General features: G+C 43.5%; 2 protein-coding genes across 8 annotated transcripts; one reads left to right on the plus strand and one right to left on the minus strand.

The window, feature by feature from the left end:
• Positions 1-8,592: 8,592 nt before the first annotated feature.
• On the minus strand, positions 8,593-13,807 carry lsm12b (LSM12 homolog b). The gene is made up of 5 exons (XM_049015459.1): positions 13,648-13,807; positions 10,769-10,902; positions 10,570-10,679; positions 10,225-10,351; positions 8,593-9,143 (listed from the first exon to the last, which is right to left on the minus strand). The coding sequence occupies exons 1-5, from the start codon at positions 13,772-13,774 to the stop codon at positions 9,051-9,053; spliced, it is 591 nt and encodes a 196-aa protein (XP_048871416.1). The 5' UTR covers positions 13,775-13,807; the 3' UTR covers positions 8,593-9,050.
• Positions 13,808-15,910: 2,103 nt separating this feature from the next.
• Positions 15,911-22,819, plus strand: g6pc3 (glucose-6-phosphatase catalytic subunit 3). Of its 7 annotated transcripts, none has more exons than XM_049015447.1 (7): positions 15,911-15,937; positions 17,707-17,980; positions 18,273-18,379; positions 18,481-18,571; positions 18,800-18,918; positions 19,406-19,547; positions 22,022-22,819. In XM_049015447.1, exons 2-7 carry the CDS (start codon positions 17,763-17,765, stop codon positions 22,362-22,364), a joined length of 1,020 nt encoding a protein of 339 aa, XP_048871404.1. In that variant the 5' UTR covers positions 15,911-15,937; positions 17,707-17,762; the 3' UTR covers positions 22,365-22,819. The 7 variants fall into 7 exon arrangements, with proteins under 7 accessions (XP_048871404.1, XP_048871406.1, XP_048871402.1 ...); XM_049015449.1 differs by having other exon boundaries at positions 15,914-15,937; positions 17,754-17,980; XM_049015445.1 differs by lacking the exon at positions 15,911-15,937 and adding an exon at positions 16,176-16,315.
• Positions 22,820-22,864: the final 45 nt, after the last annotated feature.

Here is a 22,864-nt window from a genome sequence, read left to right on the forward strand (position 1 = left end):
CCTGATCTGATTCCATTTTGAAATGAAAATTAAACTATGACAACCTGTTCAATCTGGAAAGAGAGAAGGTTGCCTGTCAGCCTAAATGCTTATCAATGGTCAGTGTAACTCTTGCTGGATCATGGAACATCTGAACCTGTATCCTCCCTAAATCCAGATATAGGTCATTAGAAGATGACTCGTTTTCCTTACAAGTGGGGCGTTCATGTAGATAACAAGAAAGCATGACTGTGACATTTGTATTTGACTGTGTATTTTTTATTAATCACTTAGGTCAATGTTATAGGTACCAATTATCAAATTCAAGTCTTTTGTTTAGATGCAAAATATATAAAGATCGTTTCGTTAGTTCCTTTTAACTTTCAAACAAGAGAAATGTTTACTTTGTAGCTAGAGAGAATTTTCTGTTATTTGGTGGTTTCTGTTATAGCAAAGGTAGTCAAACTACCGTATTGCAATCGTATATTTTGGCAAGGGTGGGTGGGGCGGGAGTTCTATTGCGATCGACTAGAAATGTCCAGGCGCAGCTCTGCCTGTGGAATTTGCATGTCAGAAAGCTGACTGCTGTCCAGAGGTTCGGCTTCTATCCAACCCTGTTTCCCCCTTGTACTCTGTACTGTATGGCATAACTGGCTTATGGCTTAATTAAATTGCAATCCATTATTGTGTTTGTTTATAAGTGTGAATAATACATAGTTTGTGTGAACCTAGGGGAATGATATACCCCATTTAATTGTGCAGGAGAAGCAAAAGACGATATCTTTTATTGTCAACTTCAGGCATGGAAGTTGACATAGAATAGGCATGGAGTGCTGGATGAAGAGACAGCTGTGAAAAATGACACATACAGGGTTTGTTTATGAAGCTGCTCTCCAAATAGCAGAGAGGAATCCAGCGGGGCAGTGCAATTCTGAGGCTCCCAACAGGAGCAGATGAGTTTCAGTGAAACTGGAACAAATGTGAGTGTTACCTCTTATGTCGCTCTGTGGGATATCTTCTATTTTTCTTTGGTGATAATGGGGGGGAGGGGGTCAAGCCCCTTGTACTGGAACTCCATAGCAACAGTAATGTTGAGAGATGGCCTCTGACTTACCAGCGACAGAAGGAGTAAGCATGACAAGTAGGCCTTCGTCTCGATATTTCAATGTAAAATAGTGCTAAAAATACTCGTAGTAAAACCTTTGAGTTCACAACACAACTTATCTTTTCAGCCTTTGTATTCAGGGGGGGATTATCTTATATTCCGTCCAAAATTATACATTATGGACACAAAGCATGCAACAATGGTTAGATTTTTCATATTCGTAGATCCTAAGTTACACTCTGAGACATGAAAAGGATCAGTCCCTAAACGGCACACTAGTTATGCTTAATGAATTTAACAATAATTAAATATTAATTAGGCAAAATGAGAATATCATCATATTTGAAATACATTTTGACACCCATAGCTTACATATCAGCAGAGGCAGCCCTGCTGCTGGATGATAAATCACACTATATTAACATTTTGGTTCCACATCCATAGGAGAAGAGATATACAGTATCAGTCACAAGTCTGAACATACCAGTTTTTAATGGATTTGTCTGAATTTTAGCTATGTTATTCACCTTATTGTAAAAAGCCTTACAGCAATAAAATAAGACATTTTGCAATGACTAAGAAGTGTTCATGATCTCAGAAGTTTCTCAAATTGCCCATTTTTGCTTCAACACGAAAATTGTCCCCATGTTTTCCATCAGCAATCCCGGGATGTGAGCAGCTTGTGGGAGCCATATGGTGTCAGGGTGGGCCCGGATCCCTGCTTTCCTTCCCTGAGAACTCAAAGAGCTGCTGGGCCACAATATGCAACCCCCACCACAGGACACAGGCCGCACGCATTTCTCTCATGGCCCCCCACCAGGCCCGGAGTGGGCAGTCGGGAGACTCGGGAGAATTCCCAGCGGGCTGCTTAGTTGTTGTACCAGTCAGAAACAAAATAATTTGACGAGTTTAAAATTTGACGAGTTTAAAAAAGTAATTATACAACCTTAAAAATCTATGACGCTTCAGATTGTTAACCAGCAAGTTCTCTCTCTCTCACATACACACACACAAATCGGTGTACCTATCTAAATCGCGACTGTTCATTTCTATGAGAATACCCTAATCCCAAACATCACACCCTTAACCCCTACCCATCCCTAACCTTAACCATAAGTAACCAACCCAAATACAAGACTTTTGGTATTTTTACTTTTTTGATTGCATTCACAGATTTTTATAAAACTGAGGTTATCCAAATGGGGACCTCAAAAGATGTCCTCAAAAGTAGGGAAATCTCAGGTTTTACTACACTTTGGGGACAATTTGGTCCTCAAATGCAAATCCACACACAAACACATAAAACAGACCATGACTGTTCTGCAAAGAAACTTGCAAATATACATTTCTCAAAGTTTATCAGTTTCCCCAGAACGATGACAATGGGCTGGTTTTGGGCATAAAACTGGTTACCTCTGCTGTCAATCTTGCATTCAGTGACACTAACATGCACGTTCCAATGTAATTCTTTATGTATTGAATACACAATCCATAGCTGTTATCTAGCACAGCTATGACAGCAGCACACAAGAACAATGTGAAGAAGGAGACACTGGGAACGACCAGAAACCAGGCAGGTAGAGGGTAGAAGCAACTTCCTAATGGCAGAGATGACCGTTAACTTATCTGACAGTGTCTCATGAATCGGAGGATGACCTCAAGTCACCTTCAAAAGGAACAGGAAACATTAATTGGTGTGAAGTGCACTGCTAGGACAGTTCATGACAGACTCCTAGAAGTAGGACTGAACACCCATAAAGCAAGAAAGATGCCCTTCATCAATGATAAGCATGGAAGGGCCAAGTTGGAATTTGCAAATATATATATATATATATATATATATATATTTTTTTTTTACACATGCTTATACCCAGAAATTGAGAAGTGAGTGAAACTAAAAATTTTGTTGTGTCTTAATTATTTCCAGAACTGTAGTCTTAATATTAACCATGGTTATACATACTAGGATTGCACAGTGTATGGAAATGCATCTACCAGTATCTGAAAACCAACCTCACTCTAAATAGCAAATGAAAAATTATTCCATGACCTGTTTGAATACAGCAGTTAAACAACTCTCATTTAAATTGGCATTTATGGACAATAAGGTAGGGTTCAACCAGCACTTTGTTAGTAGAGATTCGCTTAATTTCCAAATACTTCCAAAAACGGCATAATGCATATCATCTGGCAACGAACTGGAGGCTTCCTGTGCTTTCCGTAGCACGTCTCATTAGTGAGATAAGTTAAGGAATACAACATTGTAAAACGTAAGTATTAATCGTCTTCAGTGGAAGCACCGTATGCTCGTGTAGATATAACAACATCGTCCGAATAACTGAGAGCAAACCAAATAACATAATCACATATCAAGAGGTGCCTTTTACAGTTTTCACGCACAAAACCACCAACATTGACACAAATGCTGGTATTTTCCGATTTAACCTTGGCCAGCCATAATGGAAGCCCTATCCAGTCATTCAGGGGCAGACGGATCATCCTAACAAGCAGGAAAAATCCATTTAATCCCAAACTGAAATAAATGGGATGTCATTTATTTGGCCTGCGGCAGTGGGCTGTGGACATTGTGGGTCCACTGACAGGTCTAGCAAACAAAAAAGGATAAAAAAATATATATAAAACAAAAAAAAAATGTACAACACATAATACAGGTTTGTCCAAGTTTTCCCGTGTTTGTGACTGTTAAGTAAAAAAGGGGAAACATATATTGAGCCTCTCAGGTGGTCCGACAACCCAGACAGGGAACCCAGGTCTGACCATTGCTACGCCGCATAAGCCATCTGTGACAAGCAGGCCCAGAAAATTAAAAATAATTCGCACTGCGCTCTGTGAGCTCTCTGGAACCCCCTCCCCACCAACACTCCTCAGTACTCTCCTCCATGTGTGGCGTGGAGCAGAAGGAAGCAGGTGGCTGGCAGCGTACATGTCAGAGGAGGTTTCTGCAGCTCCTTACCTCCCCACGTCCTGTTTTTGGAGGGAGAAACCTGGAAGAGGAGACTGTTCTGGAGGGAGGGCGATCCGCAGTGTTATGCATGTGAGAAGCTTACATTCAGAGTGGAGCAGAAAATGAGCTGCAGTGCAGCTACAGCTGAGGTGTGATTCAGCAGGATGCACGTGACGTGCAGAAATGCTCACAAAATACACAGTGGCTGGACTTCCTGTCTAACCTCAGTCAAGAAGGTGCATTTATACTAGGCTCAGGTATTCTTTGCTTCTCTCAATCCTCTGTCCAGCATCCAGGGACTCTTGACACCTCAGCTTTCAAGACAAGAAGGGTCTGGCCCTCAGTTTGATCACAGTAAAATAAAACACCAAAGAACATTTTGGAAACTACGGAACAAAAGAAGCCATTGGAGCTTATGTAGTGGTTGTGATTGGTTCAGCACTGCCCATTGAGTTAATCGGCCCCTTCCCATAAATCCTCTTGCGATTGCATTCAGCCATGACCAGTGCAGCGACTATGGCCACCAGCACGGTGATGATGACGATCAACACTGTGGCAGACTCTGCCATGCATGGCCGTCTGTCTACTTCAGCCAAGGATGCCCCTGCCAGTGATCCGGGGGAGAAGCAGGTGATATTTCGGTAGTCGCTGACGTGTAGATGACGCACGCGCAGCATCTTGCTGAAGATCGCAGTCGTAGTTCCAAGGGTTGCCTGCCAGCTGTAGTTGGGTGTTGGGGGTATGCAGGTTGAGGAAAGGTCTTGAATTTAAGATGCTTCAACTGGTTGCTTTCCAGACCTATGAGAGACAGGCTTTGCAGGGAGTTGAATGTCTCTGAGTCAATCCAGGATTTGTTGTTGTGACCCAGCAGCAGATCTTCAAGACCTTGCAGCATGGTCATCATGCCCTTCTGGAGCATCGTCAGTTGGTTGGCCTGCAGACAGAGAAGGGGTACTGAAGAGTGTGTGGCTCCACCTTCACAATGCGGTTGTAGCTCAGGTCTAACTTTTCCAGACTTTCTATTAGCCCAAAGGTGGGAAGGTCCAGGGGCTCTAGCATGTTCTGATCCAGAAGTAGCTCATGCAATGAAGACAGTCCCTGAGAGGAATATGGGAGCAACCACCATATAGTTTGTTGTGACTCAAGTCCAAGTCCAGCTTCTCCAGGAAAAAAAAGAGTGGATGATGCCTGGAACAGATGGGAAGATAAAAGACTGAAGATGATGGATGGTTGGATGTATGGATAGATAGATAGATAGATAGATAGATAGATGGATAGATGGATGGATGGGTGGATGTATGGATGGATAGATAGATGGATGGATGGATGGGTGGATGTATGGATGGATAGATAGATAGATGGATGGATGGATGGATGGATAAATTATCTATCTATCTATCATATGTCTGCTACGTCAGGTCAGTGCCTGAGAAAATGACAGCATTGTGGTGCCATCACTCACTACAAAACATGGCACATGCTTACTTGTGACTGGAGGGTCTGTATGCTGCTGTCAGACATTACCAGAATGTGGAGGGCCAGAGAAGGAATGACTTTGCAGTATTGTCATGCTGTTGCCGCCCAAGTCCAAGAGCCAGGTTCCAGAGGGGACGCCACGGGGCACGCGAGTAGAGCCGCTGGCGCGACAGCCCACCAAGTCCGACGCATCATAACACAGGCAGAGATGAGGGCATCTCTGAGCGTCCAACCTGACCAACTACCAGGTCGATCTGGGGAAGAACACTACGCATGATGGAAGAACCGGGGTTTCCAAAGAATAACGACGAGGGATGATCATAGGATCCCCATGTCTCCAAGTGGGACAGTGTCCACTGACATTCACCAGGGTAGACCTCTGTGAAGAGAGCTATTGCTTATTTATTTGCTTAATTAATTAAGTATAATGGACATGCAGTGGGATACCCAGTAATTAACACTGATGTAGTAATCTGATCTAATTTTATTATTAAGTATAACAAAATATATCCAGTATCTGAATCTCTGGCCCAGTACTATGTCAGAAAATACCAGATTAATAGGATTTTAGTAACCATGACGAATTTTATGTGTTAATGAAAGTGCTGGATAATTCGTATTATGTGGCGGAAAACTCACAAGCCAGCTCTTTTTTTAAATGATTTTAAGTTTTCATATAGTTTTAAACAGTGCCGTGCAGTGGCTTGTCAAAGAGTAAGTGCTCGACCGGGGTTGGTGGGGTCGGTCCCTTTAGGTAAATTTCGGCACTCAGAATATCCGAAAGTGGTCAATCGCCCCAACCCCGCCCCTTCCTGCACGTACCTTATTTCAAATAATTTAACGTAAGACACGTACATCGGATATTATCTTGCTCTTAAACAAAAATTTAGGGCAGCAAAAAATATATACATTTCTATCGTAAATTAACAGAATTTAGGATACGGTTGCCATACAAAACTGTTATAATTAGGATCAAACATATACATAACCTATCTAGTTCTCAGGAACAATCATAAAAATATCTGAAACACATGTGCAACATTACCGTCCGTCGTTACCTATGGTAATAAAACTTACTTTACATGGAATTTCCTAATAAAATTTCATGTCAAGAATACACTTATTCGTCACCAGGACCAGGCTCAATATCAACATCTGTCATTTCTGCCTCTCACCAGCTTACATGCAACACGTACTGCGATCGTTACATCCAACTTTCACAATGTTCAGTTCAGCAAAAGAAGCACAGAAGAGCAGCATTTATATAGAGGAATGTTACCTTGACCGCTCTATTGCAGGAAACCCTCTTCGCGCTTTGAAAGCGTATACCGGGGCGGAACCAGTCTTAATGCTGCACTAATTTTCCCAGCTCACGCCAGTGTGATTAGATTTGGCAACCATGTAAGTAATCCCCTCCCAGATGTCGTATAATTCCCGAATTTGCATTGTATAACTCCCGTATGTCATCAAATTTAAAGCTATAGCGAATTATCCTGGTGTCCAAAGCCGAGCCTTTTGCGCACCTGTCTGACATGATCAGCACGCAATCGTATGAAACTGCGTAGTCTCTTCGTGTTAAAATGTTTATTCATTCTAAAATCTCCTGGCTGCCTTTGGTGCCCCCAACAACCAACTGAATATTCCGATTTATAAACGAAAAACTGAAACAGATCCCCCCTTAAACGCAGAGCACCGCTTACTACTAATTTTTTTATACGTTAGCCGTCGAACGGCTCCGACTAATCCAATGGGTTTAACCATGCATAATTATTTCTGATCCACCCCTAACTTTCCATATCTTACAGCATTTACATCCAGAAAGAAGAATAACGCTGCATTTAGGTTAACACTAATGAATCGGTTCAGAGAGAAAATATCAGATCAGGGACCGAACTCGAGCAACTTCATATGTAAATCGACCGGAAAACCCACAAGCAGAAAGTTGATTATACGGCTGACGACAACGTTTTCAACCAGGTGAATGTAGAGATTACGAATCAGTGTTGCGATTTATTTTTCAATTCAAACCCAGTTTAAATACCAAGGATGATAAATCAAGCACAACCTGAATAAAGAGTATTGTTGCTTTCTCTTTATTCTGATGTCACTTTAGAAAATAAAAATAAAATATCGGGTAGGAAACGGTCCAGTCTTGTCCACATAGCTGGACTGACTGTACAGGTAGCTCATGTCACTGAAACCGCAATGGCTGAGCCCAGATGAGGCAAAAAACCCCAAATATAAATATTGACATTTTTATGGAAGGAATCAGAACGTTCTCCAAACCAAATACACAGATCTGGCTGAGAATAAACCCGAACAAAGTCAAAACCATACGGCTAAACAAAGAAAACATGGGGGGGTGATTTACCTGCCTGTTGTAGCCCAATGGGCATAACGCACAACAATATTCCAATTGGCTTAAAAATGTACATAAGAAAACTGTGGTCCCATTTTGTTAGGAGGTATTGTAATGGAGAACAAGGACCATTTTAAAACAGATGGAGGAGGAAAGAACAATGCATCATCATAAGGTCAGTATTATTAAAACCATTTTGTTTCTCCAACTGCTAGTTGCCCCTGGCTTCCAGGAAACCTCTTAGTGGGTTGAAGACCCTGTACAAGGCAGTATCAAGTAAAGAAGGAAGGAGACTCAACCAAGAAGGCTACACTAAGAAGGATAAGAGAATCACTCTCACTTGCACTCGTGACAATCCAACAGAAGGGATTCTGACAGAAGTTCATCAAAAAGAATCTCAAAAGTGACAAAATTAAGCACTGAAATTACACAATTAAAAGAAAAAAAGGCCAACACCCGTTTATCAGAAAGGCTTCGGGAAGGTGGACAAACCGCAGAGGAAGCTTAATTTGACCGATATTCCCTCGATCTTCAACGAACTTGCAGGGGAAAAACTTGCCGTTGAAAGCTAACCCTCCTTTTCCTCTTAAAGTGTAATTTCAAGTGAAAGATACTTTATGTAATCATTTATTTCACTCTTCACCAGTGGTAAATGTTCTAAAAAATAACATTTTTTTCCCCCCAAAAAAAGCTTTTAAAATTACAGTATTACAGTCAGAATTTCTGTTACTTTTATTTTAGAAAATGTCCTTTTTCAAGTGTGGTATTTCAAGTCACATTTTGTTCAAAATACAGAAATTTTCGGAACATGGATAAGAACACATAGCTAACATTTTTGAATGGTCTTTCTTTTCTTTGAAGACTGGGCAGGGGAGAGAGCAGAGAATGGGCAGGAGGGCGGCTATTCAGCCAGGGCAGGACAAACAAAGTTAGTTAAACGTTATGCTTGTTCTCTCTTTAAATTATCTTTTAAAATTCTAAATTTGAGAATTTTACTTTATCTTTTTTTTTGTCTTTTTAATGTTTTCGGTCTTCAAGACCACTGGCCATCCTCACGGCCCCAGGCAGAGACTGAGGAATGCCGGCCTTGTCTGGAAATGGGAGGGGGACTGGGGGGGGAGACTGCCTTTGTCATCTTGCTTGGGTTGCCAGGTAGCTGCACCAGCTCAGGATGATAAAGCAGAGTCCTTCTGTGTTTGCTGTGCTTGTGAACGCTGCACGGACTTCTGGCTTTCCACATCTCTAAAGTGTTTCTCAACCTAAGAGGACAAAAGTATAAAGTTAACATACAAAAAAGTAAAGCTACAGGAAAGACATCAGAAGGTACTTAGTGACAACTTTTGTGCCAAAGTTCCCAGTGATGCAAAGCCCATCCACAGGGAGCAATAACATTTTAGCCTGATGAATGCAGTAAGGTTTGCACACTAACTCAACACCACTATATTGTGGACATTTTGGGGCACGGCAGAGAGCTGTGATGGGGACACTCATTCATTCTGTTCGTTATTCCTAAGTTTTGGCTCTCCTGCTCCACTAAAATGACTGACCACTCCATAACCCAACTACCACTGACGTTGTGCTTTGCCTCAGCACTGATACTAACCCTGTTAACTTTATTTTCACTTCACTACTTTGAAGACCCACTACCCAGTAAACAAAAAAATAAAATAAAATGAAAAGTTCAATTCCTTCACCTCCATACATGAGCTTCTTTTTAATGTCACTCTAACAAGGACCTCGACCAATGTGGGCACTCAAGGGCAACACATTCCCTTCTCTAACTCACCCAGCCAACCGTCGTCTGCAACAATAAAGTGTGTGCATAGTGCAAAAGCATCAGTGTCATATACCAACGCGTAGGTACAGCAGCGTCACCTGTACAGAGCTGCCGATTCTCAGCCAGATATTTCACCACCCAAATGCAAGAGCCAGTTGCGTGAGCCAGGCCTGGAACCCACAGAGTCGCAATACGCCAAGAAAGAGGTTTAATGGGCTGAGCTAAAGACCCATTTCCTTGAGCTGGTGACTTAGGTGATCTCTGTCCATAACAGACTCACCCATGTTCAGCAAATTCCACTAAACTAGCTACCTGTTGAATTATTATTCATTAAACATTCATACATTTCTTAAGCCAGCATTTTCTGGAAGAGACTGAGAAAGCCATATGTGTCACATGTCAGGACTTTGATTAAAAAGCCAAATTTTGCATAATTGGACACAAGGCGACATTATTTGCCGCACAACATACAATTATATTTACCAACTACTAATTAACTCAAATTCAAAAACTTTAGGGATCGCAAACATGTCTCATTGCAATGAAGGTCATCATGCACTTACTATTTTGCGTACATGACTTAAAGCGCTTCCCTCTTTGCCTTTGCAGTTGTCGGCCTGGTAAGGCGGTGAGATAACGACATCATCCATCACAATGATGTTCTTCTCCTGCCATTTACAGTCTTTGATGCTGGAACGAGAGGTGACAAAAAAAGGGATGGCAGCATTTACACGGGTGTCAACAAAACTCAGCGTGCCTGTACTTAGACTCCCTTTATAGATCACTCTCAGCGAGTTAAGAGCAGCAGCTAAATTTGGCGACCTTCAATTGACAGGGCCAACATCAACGAAGCAGACTATAGTTTCCAATGAATACTGATCAAACGCAAGGCAGCTGGAAAAACTTACGTTTTATGTATAGTTTGGAAGAGCTGCTGACCCTCCACAGAAACTCCAGCACTAATTGCATAAGCTTGGGACATTTTGTCTTCCTTCTCCATCCGTGCTCGATTTGCAAGCTGCAGAAATCAGACGAAAAATTATTAAATTGCCCCTCTTTTACAGAACAGGTAGGTTACAAAATTTTGAACACTGAGGAATGTCTCACCTTGCCAACATTCAATGATGCTAGGGGTGGGGGAGTTTCTGTCCGGTCATTTATTATGTCCACTTCCGAAACATAGGCTAGGTTAATCAGGACTACGTCGCAGAGGTTTGGCTTTCCGCTGGAGGAAGCACATTCTGGGAGGAGGGGCAGGAGTCAAGGAGAAAGAGCAACAACAAAACTGCTTAGCTATGGTGGGGGGGCAGGTTGAAAAGACGCCACAGGCAGGGGGCAGCATCCCACATATATACACAGCCAGCCATACTAATCCAGCATCCAGAGAGTAATCAAATGCACAGTGTTAAATGAGGCAGAAAATTTATGCATTAGCCCATCAAAAAAACAACGTCCTATTCTATCATGAACACACACAAAACAAGTTTCCCCTTTTAAATCATCCAGGTTGGCCAGTCAGAGCTGGTTAATAAGGTGCTTAACTTTTGAAGGGCAATCAAGAAACAAAAGCTCTTCACTAGCCTACTCAAGGTAGAGGTCTTTTAGCACATCACATCTTTCTCACACAAACGTCATTAGGAACATGCCAGATTGTAGCCAAGGAAACTTCAGGGATTAATGCTCTTCATGAAAGACGGCATAAAAAAGAAAATCAGCCAAAGGGGTTCATCCTGGCAAGAAAAGGAGCCCACTGTAACTGCTAAACCCGATTTCTACATTACGCTACAAAAACAAGACAGTGTATAGCAACCACTTTGTCTTCAATTCAACTCTTAAGACACAATCTAATAAATCCAAACTGCCACTAAAATCATCTTATAAGACAATGCAAAAAACCAGACTGTCCTCATACACTGAACGTATACTAAAGACATCCCCAAGACAGAAGGAAAGAGTGGATTGACCGCTCCTCAGACCCCCTTAATCAAATGCCTATGGAGAAACCAGCCATACCCTGCAGTGAACATGATTATTCCAATTCGATATAGTGAGCAATTCTCTTGCAGTTCCAGGAGTGGTCAAAGACCAAAAGCCAAGAACCGCACACCCAAAGGGAGAAACGTTTAACCGAGAAAGCAGAAGGTCACCAATGCAAGGCCACTACCTACTTAGTTCCTCCTCCTCTCATTATGAGCACCACGCCTTTAGTGTAAATAGTCCATTTTCCAGCATTGCTGACTGACAGCGGAGAAGAGGGGCTGCCAGTTAGCAGGGCTGGGCATCAGCGAGCCACAGAGCGTCCAGAGGGTCTGACCTGCCAAGCAGCAGAAACCAAGCCAGCAACATCAGACCTGAAGATCCTGAGCCCATTCCAAAGTCACATCAATAAAGCATAAAGGATTAAAATGTGAATTAATTTTCCGCAGATAGTTTACTTTTATATGAATTCAACAATATTTTAAGCAGGCCAGCCTAAAGCCAATAGGCTACCAAAAACACAAACATGACTGAATCACTCTTTTCCTGTGGGAAAATCCGCACTATAATTAATAAGAGTATACCTACAGTTCCTCCGCTGACAAATATCAATGAAGACACCCATAAAAAGCGAGTTTTCCTTTAGCAAGATGGATAAGGTTTTATATACTGCATCATGCAGACAAAGCAGTCTCATACTTTGCATTGGATGGGCAAAATACCATCACAGAGAAATGCATGAAAATGCCCATACATCATCACTAAAATGAATCTATGAATGAGAGAGCTGCTTTCCTCAACTGCACATACTATATATATATACACACACACACTAGCCCAGCCGTTCCAACTGTACACCTTCATTTTCTTATTTGGCTTTACAACCAAATTCCTAGGCTTTACACATATGTCATGCCACTGATGCTGACCAGATAACTAACGGCAGAATGACAGGCTGCGATATGCCAACACGGGAGTAAAGACACGCTCGGTTTGACGGGGCTGATGCCGGGATCCCTGCGCAGTCTCGTCCGCTAGGTCACACTGCAACGCCGAGCAACACCCAGCAACACAAGGCGTCGCACAGCGCCAACGGCAAAACCAGCTTGCGATTTAGCCTACAGAATAGCTGAACCGCACTTAACACTAAGTGTAAATATACAGCCAGTTACTTCTATGCGGCCTTTAGCGGTATATCCTGTACACACACGCTAACTATCCAGTTTCAAGGTTAACACAGGCAAACGAATGTCTCCGATTATACATTGAAATGATGCAGCTATCGCCTCTCCCAGCTATTTAGGAACACGCTACACTAATTAGTTATAGGACTGCGGCGGCAGCAGGTAAGAGCTTTAATCCTTCCCACAACGGCTGAACTAAAACCGCGACCCAAGAATTGCGATCAAACTGAGTTTCCTCTCTGGACCCTGTATGTGAAGCATGAGCACACTGCCGGTAAAGGCCATGTGACAGATACCACCTATTTCATTAAGAGCCTTGCCGGCTTGCTACCAGGCCACCGCTCCTGACAAAAACACTAGCGGATCGGCTCGTTATGCGCTAGAAAGTGCCTTTCCGTGCTAACGTCAGTCTGTGCAGCCTTACAAACACGTAAAATAATTACAAAACACAAGCACCTAGCTAGGTATGAGTACAGTCAGCCATGATGCCCCTTTGAGTTGCCAAATAGAGATCCGCAGCGGGACTGACCACAATGCTTGTTTCATCGCAACACACAGCACTGAGAGACACAGCTCCGAAGCTCGTCTCCCGGACCCAGCGATATCAAGTCACCGTAAAAGAACGCTTTCTTTCGCTAGCAGTAGGCCAAAATTCAGTTAGCGAACGAAATCTACAAGGACGCACATCGGCACCTTGGTAGCTAGTATCCTAACTACGCCTGCGCGGATCACTATTTGGCAAGCTTTGGCCGGTTACCCCGCAGGCCCCTCGTACCCGAAAAAAGACCAACGAGACAGCGTCAACCTAGGTCGTAAAAAGGATACTCAAAGTCAACATCTTGGACTGATAGTCAAAGGCCACGACCTCTCCTTGCAGGCGCTGCCCTAAGCAGGTGAGACAGGAGACATGGCTCCCAACGCTGAAATACTCCCCCGGTCCAGGAGCCGCCATTTTCTCCACCAGGAAACCGGAGCGCCAGCTTTACGTAAACTTACGCGCCGACGTCACTGGAACGCGAATGGGGCGTGTCTGTGACATACGAACGCGTGTCCTCATTGGTTGTAAGACTTAAACCGTTTGGTTTGGTTTGGTTAGTAAGCGAGACAGACGCTTTATTTCTGAATGAACCGAGCGCTTCAATTCAGTGGATCGTGCTGCCAGACGTGCTGTGTAGGCAGCAACACCGTAATTGAAAAGAAATTCTGAGCTAGTTTGCCTAATAGGATATTTTCGTTATTATTTAAAGTCGAATGCCATTGTTTAGCATTGGCATTAAAAATATTTGTACCACTTTCATGCATTTTCTTTTGCAACAGAAAAAGTATAAAGGCATTTCACTCAGTTATAAAATTTGTAATAATTCAAAATATAAAGTGAGTCACCGATTTTTTTTCTTTTTTTTTCCAATTTTTTTTTTATTACAGCTCTGGTAATTTACTTGCTTTACCACGTGACTTATTGTTGACAATAAATATTGCACGTAATTTTCCAAGCAAATAAACAAATCGCATTATTAATCGTGCAACAGATTCCACAACAAGCTACGGGCATACTGTAATCTCGAGCAAATCTAATGGACTTACTGCTTTCAAGGTTGGATGCCTTCACAGTGACTGGGCCATTAAGTATTCTAAAAATCTCGAACCCTTCACTTTTGCTGTTTAACGTTTTGTGTGTCAGTGTGTGGTAGTCTCATAGTTGTGGAATTGTATTATTACCTAATAAATTAATCTTTCTACATCAGGTCCCAACTATTTTTCTCCTACAACCAAACTTAATCAGTAACACAAAACCAAAGCACACTGTCCACTGGGATGGGGAAGATGAAATGTGCTGAATGAACGAATGGGAACCCCTGCCCCACCTCATATCGCACACAGGGTGCAAACCATGACATGATGATGAGAAAGCATTTAAACATTTAACAGATTCAACATTAGAAAGGAATTTGAATATCATATGATATATGATGAGTACTGGGGAAGTTACTAATAAAAGTACTCCATTAAAGATAGAGGTGGAATGTTCAGGTCCAGAAAGTAGAAATATAGACCAAGGTTTTGTTTCAACTATCCAGTTGCATATAAAGGGTCATAGTCACAGAGTCCTCAACCGGTTGGTTTAAACAAAACTTTGGTTTCTACTTTCTGGACCTGCACTTACCATCTCTGCCTGTAACGGATTAGTTATGCGAGTAACTTCCCCAACACTGCGTATAATGCAAACCTTAGTGGCACAGTGGGTGACAATTTTGTATGACACTTCGTGGTTTCAGTTCCGTCTGTGTCTGCGTATGGTTTGTGTGTGTCTGCATATGGTTTGTGAGTGTCTGCGTGAAGTTTGTACATCCTCCCCATGTTTACTCAAATTCTTTGAGGTATTCTGGCGTTTTCCCATAGTCTAGAATGTGTGATTCTGTGCCCTGTGATCAAATAGCATACTCTCCTGCGTAATCTCTTTGTGCCCTCATGCTTGCCGATATTTCAGGTTCCAGGGATGTTGTGACTATGTACTGAATAAATGGACACTCACAGAATAAGTGCAAGTACATTCTTTATTAATTTAAAGTAGCATGAGTTGAATGGCAGTAATTTTATTAACTTTACACTGTACCCTACATATGAAAGACATGGATCATTAAGACTTTCTAATTTTATTTTCCACTTTGGAAAACCTACTGCGTTTTACGTCTTCCTTTCATTCCATTATCCATCTATTTTCAAAAACCACTTATCCAGTTAGTTGTGCTGACCTGCAGCTGCACCCAAGGTAGGATGCCAGTTTACTTTAGGTCACTGGCACACAGACACATTCACACTACAAATAATTCATAGTCTCCAAGGCTGAGCAGCATGTGCATGAAAGGTGTGAGCATCGTTACGAACGTGGGGAGGACACACACTCCAATTATACAGAGGTGAGAATCGAATCAAAGCCAAGTGTGAGGTGATGGGGGACTACCCGCTGAGTCATTATGCCGCCCTTCTTGACGTTAATAAAAATGTACTCACATTACATGGGATTGGTATCAAATGTCGGTTTCTTAAAATAAGTTATTGAGGCTGTCCCGGGCAGAGGTTATTTTCCCTACGATAAACAGCTGATGCAAATTAGGTAAATGTCACAAAACCGCGCTACTTTCGCGTTTTCATCACAGAGTGACTTGTTATTGCTATTCTAAGAGTACTTTTTGATTTTGACATTAACAATATAAGCCTAGTCTACTGGCTGTAGTTACAAGATGTATTTCGCAGTGACTTATATTCGGCATCACTGTATTCCCCATGTCTTCCGCTGCTAGTGTTACCATTTCAGCTTGGTAAAGTGGCACCATGAGTCCACTCGGCAAACAACGGCTAAGTACTCCCGGGAGCTCCCTTAACTCGGTTAATTCTCAGAGTGACGCTGTGTGTATTTGAGCTTGAGGTTTAATACGCGGTTCATCAATAAAACAAATACTGCGATAACTATCTGCATTTAACGCACAGCTCGGTGAGTCTATTTTCTCCACAAGAATTTAAGTCACTTTGTTAAGTTTGTCCCTCTTCGCTTGCTGTTACCATAAAGGGAAACGCAGTACCCTGGCTAAACATAGATGAAATTAATCTAGGCATCCCGGGCTCTAATTGAAAGAAGCAAAAGCGAAAGTCGAGAAAATTTCATCTTTATTTTGTTGTGTGAGTTATGTTATTTTTCACCTTGCCGGATCTGTGCTTTGTGCGCAATCAAAAGAGATAAGCACTGTTTTGCTTCCGTGTGCATCACCTTTTAGGTAGGCAAGAAGCGGCAACGGGCAGGTAACACGATCCTACTCTCTTCCAAGCCTACACGCAGTTAAGGCAGAAGCCACTTTGTATGAGTTTTTAACAAAATAAAAGTTATTTTAAAGTAGTTATGGAAATGAGTAGGCATCCACAGATCGGGCAGAGTATCTATGAGTCATCACGGCAATTTGATGCGTGTGCGGGCAAAGAACTGCTTCTTGGGAACCTTATGTGTTAACGCACGTATCTGATGCACACATAACCTATTATTTTGTCTAACTCTAGGGCATCAACAAACCGCTCATTTAGAGGTGCATAGTGCCAGCGCAGAACATGTTCAGTGCTAGTTTTGCCAATTAATTGCAATTTCGACTTTGTGCCCCCCCCCCAACTCCGCCCATGCAGATATCACTCCGTATCACTCTGTTGTTGTGTAATTCCATGACTATTTATGGCCATCACTCATTATGGTATAGTCATGTCTGTGGTATAAAGGAATATCTACGGGTATCCCAAGTAGCTCTTCTGATACAGGTGTCCCGGAAGAGCGCCCTCTGCGGTTCTTTTTGCATGTCGGCATGGGCTTGTCGCTAGGCGCCCTGCTACTGCACGCAGGCTATTTTACGGGGTGACCCCACTTCCAAAAAAATGTACACTGATTAGTTTAAATAATGTTTTATCAGCCCCCCCACCCTTTAATAAATGTCTAGTAATGCTGCTGGCCTTTAATCTGTAACACAATGCTTCTGCTCGCAAAAATGTTTCTGGAGTCATCACATTGTCCAGAATAAAGTGATGAGGTGATTCAGCAGCTTTAGTAGGGTATAAACAACGAGCATACTAGAGACTTAATGTTGAGAGTGAAGTCAATGGTATAGGCTGCTGCTGTAGCTTATATTAATGAGAGCCTTATGAATTCTTCCATGTCCTAAAAGCCCATGTTGCACTGCATTCTGAAACTATTATAATAGACTTTTATTGATCTTTGAAAATGTTTTACTTTTGATTTGCACCACTGATTTTCCAAGAAAGCGTACAAGTTTTCTGTCACTGGCTTTGTCTGAACTTCTGTGGTCTGTTCCTGGCCGGTTACTTTGGCATCACCGCTGACTTTTGTAGGGAAGTTGCAGCCAGCCGCGCTAACAGTCCGCCGCTGCCACCGCCAGCCTTCCGGGATGCAGTCCGTACACATCCAGGGCGTCCGGATGGCTGAGGTCCTTCAGAAGACGCTGGCCGACTACGAAGACGTGTGGCTGTTTGTCACACACATGGGTGACCCGAAAGCTGCCTTCCTCCTCTGCTTCCCCGTGACCTACTACCTCAGCCGGCGGACTGGTGTGGCCGTCCTCTGGGTAGCAGCCATCTCGGAATGGCTGAACCTCATGTTTAAATGGTACGAGAGACACCCGCCTCCTTCGTGTGAAATGATACCCGTCTGATTATGGGCAAAATGAGGCTGGAGGGAGAAAGTCAGTTGCGGTACAGTGATGTAATTCCGCTTGACACATGCGTTTGATGTTCGTTAGCACTTCATATTAGAATGATCCTTTTGTCGTCAATTATTCTGCTTAATGCTTTTATATTCTACAAGAAAACGATCAAATGGGCTGCATTGATGGCCTATATTTTTGCGCAGGTCCTATTGCATTTTGCTGAGCGTGTTGTTTATCCATGTCTAATAATAGGGTGCTGTTTGGAGAGAGGCCATTTTGGTGGATAGGGGAATCCCGTCTGTTTGGGAAGAACCCTCCCCTGGTGCGGCAGTTCTCTACCACCTGTGAAACGGGGCCAGGTGGGTGAAGCTGAGTTCAGGTTAAATGGGACACAAACCGGAGACTAGTACGGCGTCTGCTGTAGCGAGAGGGGCCAGCGCGTGTTTCTCTCTCCACACAGGTAGCCCGTCTGGCCACGCCATGGTGACGTCCGCCGTGTGCTGGGTCATGGCCTCCAGCCTTGCCTCCTTCCTGTACCTGCACACACGTAGGTCTGTTTCCAGGCCTCTTACGCCAGTCCACAAATGCCTTCCTCTTCTAAGAACTCATCTAATGAATTATTGTTAGCTGAAAAACACGTCTCGTAAACTTTAGGTACCATCGACCGTTAATGTTAGTCTGCACAGAAAGTGTTTCCCCGTATTAAAGCTGAAGGACCATGGTGGCTGCCTGTGTATCTTCTGCTCTTTGTAGATGCTCACTGCGTGTCTCCATCCTAGTGTCCTGCTGAGGGCTGTCCCCTACCTGCTGTACGTGGTGGTGCTGCTGGCCGTCGGCATCTCCAGGGTCTTCACCCTGGCTCATTTCCCTCATCAGGTCATCGCTGGGAGCCTGACAGGTCACTGCGCTGTCTCTTCTGAACACTGACGTATCACGTCCAACGGGCGGACAGCGAACCCCAGCAAAGCTTAGTTACATCTGCAGTTTAGAAACATTTCCTTTCTGTAGCCCAGGGCTGGGCGATCTTATACACAAAGTCTGGTGTGTATGCAGGTGTTTGGGGTAACCTTTAGGTCAGCTGTTTAAACTCAGGTGTGAGGACTCTTCAGCCAATCAGTCCTCTGATCAGTAATCTAATTAGGGAGTTGCCGCGAAAATCCACACACACAATGACTCTTCCTGGATAAGATTGGCCACCCCTGCTGTAGACAGACAGAGCAGAAACACAAGCAGGATACTGATATTGACGTCAAGTGTCTTGTCAGAAGGGGCTTATGACAGTCCTCTGCAATGTGTCTGAATTATTATGAATGGTGTATGGCTGCCACACACTTTAGAGGTGGGTTTTGCTATATGAGTGTTGCTGTCCCCTCATTTAATGGCAGGCATCATGATAGGAGTGTTCCTGAACCGCGCGGTCCCAGAAGAGCGCCCCCTACGCTTCTTCTTTCATGTCAGCATGGGTCTGCTGCTAGCTGCCCTGCTTCTGCACGCAGGGCTGGAGTACTTTGGCATCAACCTGTCCTGGTGAGTCCCACCTAAACAGGCATGCGGGGGGTGGTTTGCAGAGTCTGGGCTACAACACTGTGTTTGGATGCCTTGTTGAAGTGGTTAGCACTGTTGCCTCACACCTCTGGGACCCGGGTTCGAGTCTCCGCCTGGGTCACATGTGTGTGGAGTTTGCATGTTCTCCCCATGTCGTCGTGGGGTTTCCTCCGGGTACTCCGGTTTCCCCCCACAGTCCAAAGACATGCTGAGGCTAATTGGACTTGCTAAACTGCCCGTAGGAGTGAATGGTGTGTGAGTGTGCCCTGTGATGGGCTGGCCCCCCGTCATGGGTTGTTCCCTGCCTCGTACCCATAGCTTCTGGGATAGGCTCCGGATTCCCCGCCACCCAGTAGGATAAGCAGTTTGGGAAATGGAAGGATGGATGGATGCCTTGTCCTCTTCCACGTTTTGCCAGGGCAGATGAAGCACGCCGCCTGTCAGCTTGTCTTCGCCTTCATGTTATCATTGCTGGTGTTAAAAGGTAGTGTGACGTTTAGAGGAACACAAACCACTACTAGGGATGCATATGGAACAAATACAGACTGATCAACTCCAAGGGTCAACACAGCCAGGGCTGGTTTTATAAATGTGAAACTATGCAATAGAACTGATAAGGAAACATAACATTAATGGTGTTTGGGATTTACTAAAGTAAATAATCACAGGACAGGAATTCACAGACATTTGTGAATTCTAAGCATTTCTTATAATCCAGGCTGAGAATAATATGGGTTAAAATCAGGTTGGTCATTAGCGGTAAAATACACCCTTTGTGTTTAAAGGCCAATATTTATTGGCAGCTGAAAACTATGAAAGCTATGAAAAATTACTCATAGCTGAAAACTTGCACACAGTCACAAAATGACTTATTTCCTAAAACAATACTTTTCATACTAGGTTAAGGACTGTCAAGGTTAGAGCAGGAAATAAGATTTTTTTTTCCATATGCATATTATGTAGTCATGCAAAGTCACGGATGTAGTTTGACTCATTTTGATTTTTGACGAGCCAACAAGGTAGCATTATCATATTTAGGGTTAGGGTGTTTTTGCCTTGTATTGCCGGTACTTGGCAGGCTCGCTCATCCTCATTGACACTTGAGATATAGGTGTTTGTTAAATTCACACAACACTGGGTTCGAACCTGCATGCTAGGAGGTGTGTGCAGGTGTACTTGTCAGATTGATTATACAGCCATTTCTGGCATTGTTTGCTTCCAAAACATGAATGTGCTCATATGCGGTTGATTATTAGGGGAAAAGACATCTGTATGATGCAATATTCTGTTGGCTTTGCTTGCAAACATGCTTAGGTTTTATACAGCCGAGTAACACACCTGAAGGTGCCGGCCGGTGGAGGAACACAGTCGAAACTCCGTTAGCTTAGTTAGCTTTGTTTTGGAAGCTCAGCTTTTTAGGGGCGCTACAAACAGCTGATCTAAATCGGAAATCTAGTCCAAGTGTTTGCGATATGGCCGCATCAATTCACAACCCTGAGTCCAGTTTGAATTTAGGAGCTCGGCCAGAAACCAATACAGCCGTCACAAATCCATCGAGGTGCTTTCTCCGTCCATCCAGAGCTTTCCTGAAAAGGCTGACAGGTCATTTGTAACAGTGCAGGACAGTTTTCTGTTGTTTTCAAGCCTCCTGATTTTGTGTGCTTAGACTGAATAGATCTCCTCTGTTTACTTCTTCCCAGCATGGATAACGATGCACAGAAACCTAAATTCCAAATGGGTGTTACACCCACTTTTAAACTTATTTTATGTCCTACATGCTGCTGTAGTGGGATTTGTTTAGGCAGATCTATTGAATTAGTGGTATGTATAAGAATGAGAGCTGGAGTTATGCATAACAGCTTAGCTTTGACGGGATAATGGTTCACATGTTTGGCACATTAGTGTGTGTCCCCAAGCAGGGAAGTGATGCTGTGAAAATGACTAAAATCATAATTATATTCATGTGATTAATAGTTCATACCATTTCCATTTTTGTGAACTACTCATGTATCGGCAGTAGACTCAGTGACGGGTTGTTCAGAAGCGAGATGTTGCCAGTCCCTGTTAGAGAGAGAGAGCTGTTCAATTTTGTGTTGTCCATAAATTAATTCATAAATTCATCATCGTTTCCTCACGGTCTTCAACATTGCCGCAAACTTTTTTTTTTTTTTTAAGTGAATAACACTTTTTCTGAGGCAAAAGGCTTCAGCACAGCTTCAGGTGGGCTTGTGGTAACCCTGTGGAATACAGTAGGGAAGTTTTTTAGGTTGTTGGGAAAACCCTTTGGACCCTTGAGTTTATGCATGTTGGACTGCTTCATTTAAACCGTCAGCTAAATGTAACCCAGTTATTCAGTCAAAGATCATGATTCAGTCCAAAGTGCTGTAGAGGAAGCCGCACTTATGGTGCCCTCTGCTGACACTGTGATATCATGCCAGTTTCGTGTTCCTTTGCAGGTCCATTGCACTAGCTATGAAATGGTGCTCGCACCTTGCTTGGATCCGCTTGGACACGGCCCCCTTCTCGTCCCTGACCCGGGACTGTGGTAGCATGCTGGGCCTTGGACTGGCTCAGTACTGGAAGCCTGGTGGGTGGAAGCTCCCCTGGGCACCGCGAGCGCTCTGCATCGCCCTCTCCTCCATGACCCTCTACCACATCAACAGAGTAGCCCTGCCTACGTCACCTCCCCTGCTCTTCTACGGCCTCATCTTCATCAGATTCACCCTGGTGCCCCAGGTAGTCATGATCTTCGTGCCTGGCCTGGTCCACCATCTGACTGCTAAGAAGAAGAAGGACTAACTGTGTTGAGGCAGAACGAGATCGACATTATTGAGAAGATGTGCTACAAAGCATGGGACAGGCCCGGTGCCTGAGCAGGAAGCCGTCCAGAGTTGGACTCGGGGTTTGTCGGGAATCGTGCATAGGGCATTGCGAACAATCGCTGATATCTCCTTGGCCATTTTGTTTACCTGCCACTACTTAGGGCATCGTCAGACATTTCTCTCCATCGGTTAGCCATTCAATACTCCTGTCTTGTCATCCATCTGGCAACAGCCAGAAACCTGAGCAATAAAACGCCCAGCTTCATCGAGATGTAAAACCAAACAGGCCATCCTTGGGTGGGAAAAGCTGTTCCGTATGAAATTCTTTTGTCTTCAGGCGCCATTCAATGGCTGTTGTTGTTGTCAGTAGTACTGGCTTTACTTCCCCACTGCTTTGACGCTCAATATTAAAGCTGGACGTCGTGTCTTTTATCCATTCTGATTCTCGCAGGGGGGTGGGAGGGCTTTTCTGACCAC

This window comes from Brienomyrus brachyistius, chromosome 5 (assembly GCF_023856365.1).
Source record: "Brienomyrus brachyistius isolate T26 chromosome 5, BBRACH_0.4, whole genome shotgun sequence".
Lineage (NCBI taxonomy): Eukaryota > Metazoa > Chordata > Actinopteri > Osteoglossiformes > Mormyridae > Brienomyrus > Brienomyrus brachyistius.

What these genes read in the sequence shown, in the direction of transcription:
- lsm12b (XM_049015459.1), bottom strand. Translation starts at nt 13,774, where the DNA reads ATGGCGGCTCCTGGACCGGGGGAGTATTTCAGCGTTGGGAGCCATGTC. An exon ending in GTCCAAGATGTTGACTTTGA is followed by an intron (nt 10,903 to 13,647) that starts GTATCCTTTTTA and finishes CCCTCCTCCCAG; the next exon opens with AATGTGCTTCCTCCAGCGGA. An exon ending in CATCATTGAATGTTGGCAAG is followed by an intron (nt 10,680 to 10,768) that starts GTGAGACATTCC and finishes TGATTTCTGCAG; the next exon opens with CTTGCAAATCGAGCACGGAT.
- g6pc3 (XM_049015447.1), top strand. Translation starts at nt 17,763, where the DNA reads ATGCAGTCCGTACACATCCAGGGCGTCCGGATGGCTGAGGTCCTTCAG. An exon ending in CTGTACCTGCACACACGTAG is followed by an intron (nt 18,572 to 18,799) that starts GTCTGTTTCCAG and finishes TCTCCATCCTAG; the next exon opens with TGTCCTGCTGAGGGCTGTCC. An exon ending in TTTGGCATCAACCTGTCCTG is followed by an intron (nt 19,548 to 22,021) that starts GTGAGTCCCACC and finishes GTTCCTTTGCAG; the next exon opens with GTCCATTGCACTAGCTATGA.